We start from the raw sequence: 11,442 nt of genomic DNA on the forward strand, positions 1-11,442 counted from the left end.
GGAGATCAGACTGGTTCTGGAGACCAGGTTACCTCTGGAGATCTGCCTGGTTCTGGAGACCAGGTTACCTCTCGAGATCAGACTGGTTCTGGAGACCAGGTTACCTCTGGAGATCTGCCTGGTTCTGGAGACCAGGTTACCTCTGGAGATCTGTCTGGTTCTGGAGACCAGGTTACCTCTGGAGGTATTTCTGGTTCTGGAGACCAGGTTAGTGCTACAAGGACTGTGCTGCCCAGTGGAAGATCAGGTTTGGGCAGTGCAATTGATCCAGAGTCAGGACTTATTGAAGAAGGATCTGGCATCACAGTGGTTTTCTCTGGAGCTGACAGCTTTGCATCAACAGAACGCTCTTCTTCAGGAGAACCTCAAGAGGCCGAAGAGGGAAGCACAGAACTTTTTATCTACCCTTGGTCTAGAGCTGTTTCTGGAGAGCTTAGTGGAAGTGGAGATATGTCCGGGTTTGGATCTGGATCAGGATTGGATTCGGTGAGTAGTTTTCTATCAGGATCTGCCTCTGGAAGTGAAATTGAACAATCAGGACACATTTCTGGAAGTGGAGATGCTCACATTTTTTTGATAGATGAAAAACTGATGGATCCAACTACTGCCATGGAGGAGTTCATGCTTAGTGGAGGTCCACTGACTTCCAGCGTTTCTGGAGACTTTCCAGGATCTGGGATTCACAGTGGGTCAAGCTCTGGTATTGAAACTGACCCTTTTAATAGTGTGACCTTTATGGGTTCAGGCTTTACTGAACTTTTTGTGTCACCATCTGGAGAGCATGAAGAAGCTTCTGGCAGTTTATTCTACAGCTTTGGAGAGGGAGGCGAGGGAACATTTTCTGGATTTGGAATCTCAAGTTTAAGTTTTGATTCTGGATCAAGTTTCTCTGGATCTGGAACATATACAGCCAGAGAAGATGGTGTTACATTTCTCACTCAGGGTCAAAGGACAGAAATAACTGGAGATGATAAAGTTCCTTCAGAACAAAGAGAATACTTAATAGAATACAGTGGAGAAGCAAGTGGTTTCTACTCTGGTGATGGAGAAAAGGACCTTTCCTTCACCTCAGAGATTTCTTCTTCAGAAGAATTTTCCAATCTATCGATGGTGGCTTTACTTGCTCCATCAGTCGACCAAGTACTTACAGAGCCCATCACAGAAACAGAGGACAGCACACATGAAGCCAAACTGATAGAGAACTCCAGAGTTCATGTAACTCCAGGTCCAGAATTAGTGCCTGCAGGACTAGCTGCTCCTTCTGCAGAAGCCAAGCCAGCTTTTGTGCAAACACCAGAGGTGATAAAAGGTATGCCAACCTAATTTTTTCTTTCTCTGTTTGCATGCTTTTGCCTGAAGATATTGATCATTTTCATATTTTGCCAATCTTGGTATTGCTTGTTATTTTGTACTCAAATAGTTGGAATGGAAAATGTTGCTGACTACTACAGGACTTTTACCAGGTATCCATTTGCACCTATTAGGAAAACAATCGTTTTTTGTTTTGGTTGTTTGTTTAGATTAAGTAGGCGTGCCTGTATCACTGATAAAGAACATTTACCAGTTAGAAACCATCCATATATCTTCTCCTTTCCTGCATAATCCATTAGGATCACAGTGGGTCAGGTGCCTATCTCTAGCATTCTAAAGGCAAACTGCAGAGTGCAGATGTGCCACCCTGTTAACATAAAACAATGGTGTTAAAATAATTAAATATACTTATGTAGATGGAAAATGCTGGTGAAGATTTTCAGTCATCAAAGTCATAGCCATTCCAAAAAAGGTAAAAAAACAATCCATTTGACTTTGCTTTAAAGTTTCAAGACGTGCCCTGGATTGTAAGTGAAACTTCTTCAAACTTGGAAACAAAGTCCAGTGGATCTTTTTTTTTTTTACTTTTTTGGAATGTAGATGCCAAGTATACGTTAATAATTCTTTTTTAGTGTAGAAAAATAGAAAGAAATATTTTGTAAATCTGGAAAAGTAAACATTAATCTTTCCATCTGTTGTCTGTGCCTGAAATTTTAGTTTCAAGCCTTGCAGGGTTCGTGCCAAACCAGAAGAAGCTGGAGTACCACAAAAGATCCGGAGACATTCCAAATAAACAAACTAGGCTTATTGTAAAGTAGCAATGCTTGTCGGCCAGCCTATTACAGGGTAAAACAGCTTGAAAAACTTGGTAAATGCTCATGGACTACCTAAGGGCAGCTTAAGAGTCACAAGTTAACCGAATATGATTGGTGTGGCCTGTAGGAGTAAGCTGGAATACCTGGAAAGACCTTCAAGGCTTTCAAGGGAAGAGCAAGCAAAGAACGCTGGCCAAGCTTCAGGGTCAGAACCTTCTTCCTGTAATGCAACCATCCTGACAAGGAGGCAGTTGTGCATAGTAAACATTTTTCTCTAATTACTTCTAGTGGAAGAACATACAAGTCACTTAATATAGAGCTCCTAATCCGTTCTACTGGATCAGTTTCTCTGCCTGTATTAGATGCTTTCCCTGTCTAGTATACCATATATCTAATTTAAGTTAATGGATTAGTAATTGTTGAGTAGGTGTTTAGGTAATGCCTGATGTTAAGGTGGAGATCCAGCCCTTGGAAATTAAGTGAAGAGGAATTAATCTGTTAAATGATTTTCAAAATTTGATATTTAATAAAGAAAAAATAAAAACAGTACCTAACTTAGGATTTTTTTCTGTCTCGAAAGCCTCAAATCCATGTGAACCAAACCCTTGCGGTAATGCTTCATGCATATTAGAGGAAGGAGATGCTCACTGCTATGGTAAGCTAGGAATTCATTCTCCTCTTCCCACTTTGTTTTATAATTTGTGGCTTTGTTGATAAATTCTGTTTGTTATTTGCATGTGCATTGTTGTTCTGCATGTTGTTCATTAGACTTAGCTGTATGGACTGGGTTTATCAATCAGTCTCACTTCACATTTCCCATCAAACCTCGCATTGTTGATTTGTCCTACTGTGGTTTGCATCCCACCAACGTTTCTGTTTTGTTTCTATTGTTCGTAAATGTGACTTGGGTTTATCATTCAGAATGTTAGTCTAAACAAGCATCAGCTCTGCTCGTTTCATGTAAAACATGTTTATCATGTTTGGCATACTGTATATGTTTATGTTGTTTTTTTGGTCTGCTCTGCCAGCACATTGCCTTTGCTCTGCTATGCTCTGCTACTTTAAACCTGTGCTTTCATTCTGGCTTTCCTGAAGTTTCATCTACCCCAATCTAAAACCCCCAAACAAACTAATCTGTTTCTGCAACTATGGATTCATTCAAAGCAACCTCCAAAAGTTCTAACTGTAAGTTTGAATCCAAAGTCGTAGAACGTACCATTACTATTTCAAACCTCTTTTTGTGGAGATGTGAAAGCCCTTTGATCACATCTTAAATTACCTCAGCTTGGTAGTGCACCCCCCACCCCAACCCCACTTTCAACCCTCGCTCAAACGCTAGTGTCAACTGCCCACCATTTTTTCCAGAGGCAGAAGTGTGCCATCCAAACCCTTGTGCCAATGGAGCCACCTGTGTGGAGAGTTCAGACTCTTTCAAATGCTTATGCCTGCCCAGCTACAGAGGGGAACGCTGTGATATCGGTACGAGATCAGCTTCAGCTAATAAATACTAACAACTACCAGTCAAAAACAACCATAGAGATGGTGAAGTTAAGAAAGTATGACTTCTGGGTGTGTTTACCAACATATACCATAGCCCTATACCTGCAGGAGTAAAAAAATAAAGGGACACTTCTTTATCTTTGTTATATTACTTATTTTTTAAAGTTGTATAATTAAAAACACTACCCTTCAATACACCTGTTTTTATTTGAGAAGGTGATTTTTTTGCAGTCATGTTACCTGCATTAGGCAGCAGTTACATATTGTGTTCCTTTACCGTGGTTTCCTGGAAGGTACAGTTTAATTTCCTGAAACCAGTACCTGGCTCTTACCCAAGACCTGCAGGTTACTTTCCTAGTATTTACTTGGTTATTTGCCAGGACTTATGGTCTATTTCACAAGTTCTTACCTGTAGGGTAACAAAAATTCTTATTCTTATTTATTTTCACTTGTGATCTGATCCAAGGCCTGAATTTAAATATCTAGATATGGATCCTGTTCTAATGCTAGAGTTCTGTTTGCCTTAATATTAAAACATCATTATTGTTGTGTTTTAAGAGGGTGTAATAAACTCCTTTCTACTGGCAAGTATGACATAAACTAATGTAAGTATGTACGTATATTCAAAAAGGTGACTTTAGATTAGAATAAGGTCAGCAGATGATGTAAAAGAAAAAAAACAAAAAACAGTAGTGGTGTTAACAGGAAAGATCCCACCCTGAAAAAAATATATTTACACTGAATGTCTTTAATAAATTCAACACAGATAGCCATAAGCAGCGAACCTCTCTACTATTCAAGAAATCTTTATCCTAACTTTACTTTAATCTCGCCTGATTTAATTTTTTTTTGTTGTTTTTATATTCTTTTAAATGTAGCAAATGCATTACAAATAAATTCAATATCATTATTATTTTTTACTCTACCCTTTTTCAAATAAAGTACTAAGCTTGTTTAAAAATGAATGGTCCAAATGAAACAAATTGGCTTAGCGACAAAAAATGTGAAAAATGTAAGCGTCCATATTAGTTCCAGTAGCTGGAAGTTTGCCTTGTTTTAAAAACGACTAGAAGAGATTTCTTTTGCCGCTGCTGTTCTCCCTGTGCTCTTCAAACGGATGTTCTTTCAAATGTTTAAATAAGTTTGTTATATTTTGGGTCGGAAAGGAGCCTCTGCTGTACAGTAACTCTCAGTATAACAATTTTGCAAATGTTTCAAATTGTAGTTTTACCTTGTAGCGTCAAATATTTTTATGCAGTAGTATATTGTGATTAGAAGTTAGCAATAGTGCTATGCTCTATGTGCCTCTTTTAGCTGGCTGCCAACCACAACATGGATGTACTCTTTTCACTTCACTTGTCATGGGACCCACGTCCATTAAGGAAATGTGTTTTGGTTAGCAGCCAGCTTGCAGAGCAGCTGTCAGCAAAAAGTGTTGAGACAAATGTCATTAAGTCCAGACATAGCTTTTGGATTGGAAATGTCCTTTGGTTGGACTGAAATAAGAAGCGATAGCAATACTGGATTGGATCAGCATCATCCATTCTCTTGGGTTTCCTTCCAGGGATTTCGCAGAACTTGTGGATTAAATAGTGCTTGACACTTTACCAGAACTTCTACAGTTTCTTAAACTTACCAGATACTTTTTCCCAAATGTGTAAAAAGTTTCTTTGTTATGTTTTAAAGGTTTTTCAGGAACTTTTAAGATACTCCCCTTATGAACAAGAGGAGCTTTTAAAGAACTTACTGTTATTTCTTGGAAATTATTGCTCATTTACTAGGAAGATACACATTATTTTAATACAATGTCTAGCTTGCTTCCTATAATCTTGATATTTTTATGTAATGTACATAACATAAGCATGTTACTTTCAAGCCCTCATTTGTTTTGGTTTGCTTGAATTTAAGAAATGTAACACAGAGAAGAAACTATTTCTCAGCTCTGTCATGGAGCAACCGAGATCTAGTATCTGACCTTCCTCTTCAACCTTCTACAAATATTCCTATTGGTGCAGGATTCTTTCATCCCAACATTGACGTTGTAACCAGAGGGAAAAACTTATACATTTTGGACCTATCATAATTTATAAAACAATTTTTTATACAGTATTATTTTGGTAAAATTTATTCTTTAACACTCTAGGTGTTATTTTTTTGAAAATATTATTTTGAAGGAAAAGTTGTAGCTGTAACTTTTAAAGAATACTTTCTGAAAACTTAAAGGCAGCTTTTCAAGCTCTTGTTTCCTATCCTAGCATTCCCAAAGTGCTTTCCTTTAAAGGTAGAATGGAGGATGTTCTTCTTCCAGGTGGATCATCAAAATAAGTTGTCCTCCTAATTGTCAATCATTCTGGTGATATGTTTATGTAAGGCCGTCCTATATGCTCGTAGCCATTTTCACTTACAGGTGGAGAGTCTGACATAGTGGAAAATTTGAAAATCTTCTTTTGGAAAGTAAGCTTGTGTGAGCGATGCAAACAGCAACTTTTAAACATGGCGTGCACGAGGAGAAATGGGCTCTTGCATGCTCTCGCACACGTTTAATAAGTGATCCCTCTGGGGAGGGGGTACAGGGTTGTGCATGTTTATTTTTTTTTTAAAGTAGAGAGGACGGGTCTTTTCAAAAATTCCAGAAAATCCTCCAATATACCTTTAACATCCAAGATACTTTAGCATTTTTGTAATTTAAAAGTTGTTTTGCTTGAGGGTTAGCTTTTTGGATTTTAAATGTTTCTTTATCTGAGACACCAAATTATGTCTTGAGTTATACTTTCTGGGAAAGTTGAGTACAAAGTTTTTAGAGTTGAGTGTAAGAATATGAACTATTTTGTAGGCCTTGTTTTTTAGTGAAAAATTTTGTTTTGCATTTGTTAAGATGATTTATTATTTTCAGGATAAAATTGTACAAAAAAATCTGTTTAAGTAATCATTTTGAAGAAATAACACAGCAAAGTAATTTTAGCAAGAGGACAAATTAAGTCTTTATCAACTTAAGAAGTAGCATAAATGGGAATTATTTTTATTTCAAAATTAAAAGACTATTCGTTATGTATGACTTTAAAATGGAGGGATATAATTAGAATCATCACAATGTTATTATACCTAAATACATATGGATGAAACTTTAAACCCTGAAAGACAAAGTCTAGCTTTAGTTCTGTAAGGTACTTTCTGATATAATTTGTTTCACTGCTGCAGAGGAGCAGTGGTGTGAAGATGGCTGGACGAAGTTTCAGGGAAACTGCTACCTGCACTTCTCTGAAAGGGAGGAGTGGTTAGATGCAGAGAAACGCTGCCGTGACTTGAATGCACACCTTGTCAGCATCATCACACCAGAGGAGCAACAGTTTGTTAGCGGTGAGTGGTTGATGTTGAGTATGATTGGATAAAAAAGAGGAACAATGAAGGGTAATAAAAATATAAATGCAAAAAATAACAACTGTGTGTGTTTCTCCTCAACAGCAAATATGCAGGATTACCAGTGGATTGGCCTGAATGACAAAACAGTGGAGAATGATTTCCAGTGGACTGATGGCACTCCGCTGGTGAATATAAGCATTACAGTGGAGTTTTAGGAGTTTAATTAACATTTAAAAAAAAATTGATGATAAAGAGGAGCCATTACAAAGTGACTGGAAACCTTTTAGAATAACATCAAAAGACAGAAAAAAAAAACTCTACAAAAGGAGTTATTAACAAAATAATTTTGAAACACTCATTGGTTGAAAGCAACAAGGTAACCAATAAAACAGCAGCCATAAATAAAAGCTCAAAAACAATGTAGAAAAGCAAAACAAAAACAATAACAATAAAAACCGACCAACATTAAGAAGAACAAGAAAGAGCAAAGATATTCAAGCTTCATGACACACAATTCATTCACATATAATAACTTGTCATCATAAGTAGGTTTTACTACATAGTCAAAGAAAATGCAACAGCCACAATACAGTTCTACATCAGAAATACAATTCTCGTGACTTTTGATAGTTTATAGAGTTAAAATCTATGAAAATTAAACATGCAAACAATTACATTGTGACAACAAAGGACTGAAAGAAGTATAAAAACAAATTGTCTTACTTAATAACATTGCAAGATTTATATAAAACGTTATTAAAATATTAATATATGCTTTCTTGCTCATGAAAGATCATTATAAATTACTAAGATACAATAAAATAACCCACATGTATAAAAAGGAAACAACAGGCCTGTTCTTGCAGCTGCTCAATTCAGGGTTTACCACGGCAAGGATGAGTGGTGGGAAAAGACTTGAGAACAATACTTTACTCCTTTGGGAAAACAAAAAATAAAATAAGAAAAAAACGAATATGCAGCAAGAAAAAATATGTTTTCTGTAAACAGGAGCACCTACACAGGATAAAGTAAGGTCAGACAAACAGATTATTAGCAGTGGTGTCAAAAGTACACACATTTGTTGCTTAAATAGAATTATAGATACTTAAAAAAAAAAAAAAAAACTCTGGTAAAAGTGGAAGTATCACCTTGATCTCTTTACCTAAGTAAAAGTGAAAAAGTATGTGTTCTAAAAACTACTTAAAGTATAAATGTATAAAGTGACCTTTAAAAAACAGCCAGATGCCGCTATACGAATTGAAAGCTCGATTTTTTGACTATTTCTAAAAATTCTTTGAGATAGGGCCAAGGATGAAGGAGGTCTTGTTGGTTTCCTCTCCATCTGCCGATGCGCTCTCACCTGTGTCCGACCTTTCAGACATGTGGATGGTGCCAATGATCTGCATTGGATGGCGCACATGACCTGAAATAAATATTTATAAACATTAAACCTAAGGGTAACGAGTAACGTTTGTTTTAAAAATGTAAGGAATAGAAAATACAGATACTTGTGTATAAATGTAATGAGTAGAAGTCAGAAGTAGGAAGAAAAATAAGTAATGGAGTAAAGTATGGATACCTAAAAAGTGTACTTAAGTAAAATTTGACACCTCTGGCTATTAGTACTTTTTTATATATGGAAGCCTATTTGTAAGGTTTGGAATGATGATGTTTATTTTTCAAAGAATTGTGGTTCTCCATATATGGCTTACTTAACTGATTTTAATTTTTCTATAATACACAGTTTATGAAAATATGGTTAAAAATGCCCATTAGAAAAAAAATATATATGTCACTATGATGAATTATGTTGCCATGTTTTCCTCTCACATCTTCTTTAGCAATACGAGAACTGGAAGCTGAATCAGCCTGATAACTACTTTAATTCAAAAGAGGACTGTGTGGTGATGATCTGGCATGAGAACGGCAAATGGAACGATGTTCCCTGCAACTATCACCTGCCCTTCACCTGCAAGAAAGGACCAGGTATGCTGGCTGTAAAAAGCATTTTATCTCCTGCTTTGATTTCTGTCAGCTGTCCTGCAGACGATTTAACAGTCATTGCAACTAAAACCATCGATTTTGTCCCATTATCATTGTAGGGACTTTCCATTGACTTCCGTTCATACTGCATTTATTTCTACAGCCTAACCATGACCTTACCCTAACTATTACAATCGCATACCAAACCCTACACCTAACCTAAACTCTCTAAGTCCCCATATTGTCCCTGCATAGTGAAAAAAGCATATTTTCTGCAGTCATTCTGGGAAAAACTTCTTGTTCCTTTTCACAAGAATTGTGACCCAGTTGGCTTTTTATGCCTGCAGTGTCCTGTGGAGCCCCACCAGTGGTGAAACACGCTCATACTTTTGGAAAGAGGAGGCTGGTGTATCCTGTCAATTCCATCATCCGTTATCAGTGCAACCCAGGATTTAGACAGCGCCATCTACCAGTGGTCCGGTGCCAGACTGACGGGCAGTGGGAGAAACCAAGAGTGGAGTGTACTGATGGTGAGAGCAGAAACCCTACAGAGTATTTTACAAACTTACTGATACATTTCAAAATAATATTCGCAATGTGTTGTGATTTTCTTTTCTTTGTGTTTGCAGTTAAAGCCAGGAACAGAATAAAGGAAAGAAGCAACAGGAATAACAACTTAATTTAGTTTTTCAAAGAAAAAAAAAAGGGAATCATTAAATATCTTTTTCTAATATGAACCAAAATGCTTGACTGGCCATTATAAGGCTGCTACGATATGGTAGCAATTGTTTAAAACCCTCATTCCTTATATATACTGTGTATGAATATATTTAATTTCTTTCAGTGTTTTAAATATAAATTATAATTGTTTCTATTCCTGCTGTTAAGTTTGAACAAAGATCATATAGTATGTTTCAGAACAATTTATTATGTTTTATTTTATGTTGAATAATCTTCACGAAGGTGGAAGTGAATGACATGACGAGACTGTCTGCTTGAAATGTTAACAGTGGGATACACTGGCAGGTTGTTTAATCCTGATAAAGCATCATTTCACAATGGTGCTAATTTGGTGCTTTTTATCTCAGCCCACAAATGCCCCAGCTCCTATATAGGGTTGCATTGCTTTAGCCTGTATCAGTTAACCAGATCTGCTGCATTGTGTGCTGTAGCTCTGGCTTAATGCTCGGTAAAAACACCTTAGAAAACACATCTGGAAACCACATGGACCCCGTTGTTAACCAAAGCTATATCAATATATTATATCAAACCTGTAAATTACATAGGGGGGTATTGTTTACCTCATGCAGAAACACAATATGTTTTTTTTTTATTGTCTATCTGAACGTATTAACTCTCTTCCTGCACAACTATGCTAATAAGGGTTTTGACTTTGAATAAAAACAAGTACAAGACTGTAAATGCAGCTGGAAGAGAAAATATTTAAACACAAAAACACCCAGTATTTCTTTAAGATCCCACTAATATGAATTGCACACTGTATTCGCCTGAATGTACAATACAGATTTCTGATTGTTTCAGCTTTAGCTTTAATATAAAATAAAAACACATCTGGCCATTTAGGACAAAAGTCTGTATATCTTAATGACTTGCAACAATAATTTATGAAAGTATTTTATGGAAAATACCAAAATATAAAGTGAATAGGTCTATTGTTTTTTTTTTTTTATATAATCTTTCACAGTTGAGAAGCAGGTACTTAATGAACCAACATTTGGGGCCTAGAGGCCAGCAGGAATACTGTTACAAATATGCATCTTGTCCATTGGCTGAAGGTTTAGCTCATTGTGACTTTTGCTCCAAAAACATATAAAAAAATGAGTTTTTTTTGTGCAAAAAATAAATGGCTGGATAAGAATGTGACCTTTAAAGCATTTTAACTTGGGAAAAAAAATTTACTTTTGGATTGCAAAGAGTTCTGTTTGGTTATATGAGACTACAGCAGCAGCACAGAGCTCCATGTTTTTGGTTTGGGGAATAATATAAAATGCTTAAGACGATTAGTTTGTCATGTTGGGTTTATTTACAGCATTTTATCTGTGTTTTCATTTATCACATTTCCTAGTTCTGTGCAGTGCACAAGTGCTCTCTCATGTTTTCAACTCAAGAGGATATAACCTTTATGTAAACTTCCAGCTCTTTGGGCTTTATGTCATTTGTGCCTTTGAGTTTCATCACTGTTGCTGCTTGCCGGGGCTGTGCCTCATGTTATCACCTTCTGCACAATAAAGCAAAAATGCAATAGGCGTGTCTGTTGTGGATCTGTTTCAGCCACTTCGATAGATAACAGCAGTTGGGTCTCGGTTTTTGTGTTAAGTGGTGGCCTTTTCTCTACAGCCTCGAAGACAGGAAATGAAGAAGAAATGAAAGAGACATAACATTTTACCTACAGTAAGCAACTTATCCAGATCTGGGGTCTCATCTATAAAGATAGATTATGCACAAAGCAGGG

The 11,442-nt window shown here is 36.5% G+C and overlaps 1 protein-coding gene across 2 annotated transcripts in view; it reads left to right on the forward strand.

The window, feature by feature from the left end:
* The window catches only part of LOC107091095 (aggrecan core protein-like), a 26,170-nt gene extending 14,946 nt beyond the window's left edge, over positions 1 to 11,224 (forward strand). The window contains exons 14-21 of one of the 2 annotated variants that reach the window (XM_015384841.1): positions 5 to 1,309; positions 2,707 to 2,781; positions 3,492 to 3,605; positions 6,825 to 6,983; positions 7,089 to 7,171; positions 8,828 to 8,972; positions 9,317 to 9,499; positions 9,599 to 11,224. In XM_015384841.1, the coding sequence (XP_015240327.1) occupies positions 5 to 1,309; positions 2,707 to 2,781; positions 3,492 to 3,605; positions 6,825 to 6,983; positions 7,089 to 7,171; positions 8,828 to 8,972; positions 9,317 to 9,499; positions 9,599 to 9,654 (2,120 nt within the window). In that variant the 3' untranslated portion in view covers positions 9,655 to 11,224. The remainder of the gene's footprint in view (positions 1 to 4; positions 1,310 to 2,706; positions 2,782 to 3,491; positions 3,606 to 6,824; positions 6,984 to 7,088; positions 7,172 to 8,827; positions 8,973 to 9,316; positions 9,500 to 9,598) is intronic. The other variant, XM_015384842.1, reaches the window with a different exon arrangement.
* The last annotated feature ends 218 nt before the right edge of the window (positions 11,225 to 11,442 follow it).

Source organism: Cyprinodon variegatus, unplaced genomic scaffold (genome assembly GCF_000732505.1).
Source record: "Cyprinodon variegatus isolate N-32 unplaced genomic scaffold, C_variegatus-1.0 Scaffold324, whole genome shotgun sequence".
In the NCBI taxonomy this organism is placed as follows: Eukaryota; Metazoa; Chordata; class Actinopteri; order Cyprinodontiformes; family Cyprinodontidae; genus Cyprinodon; species Cyprinodon variegatus.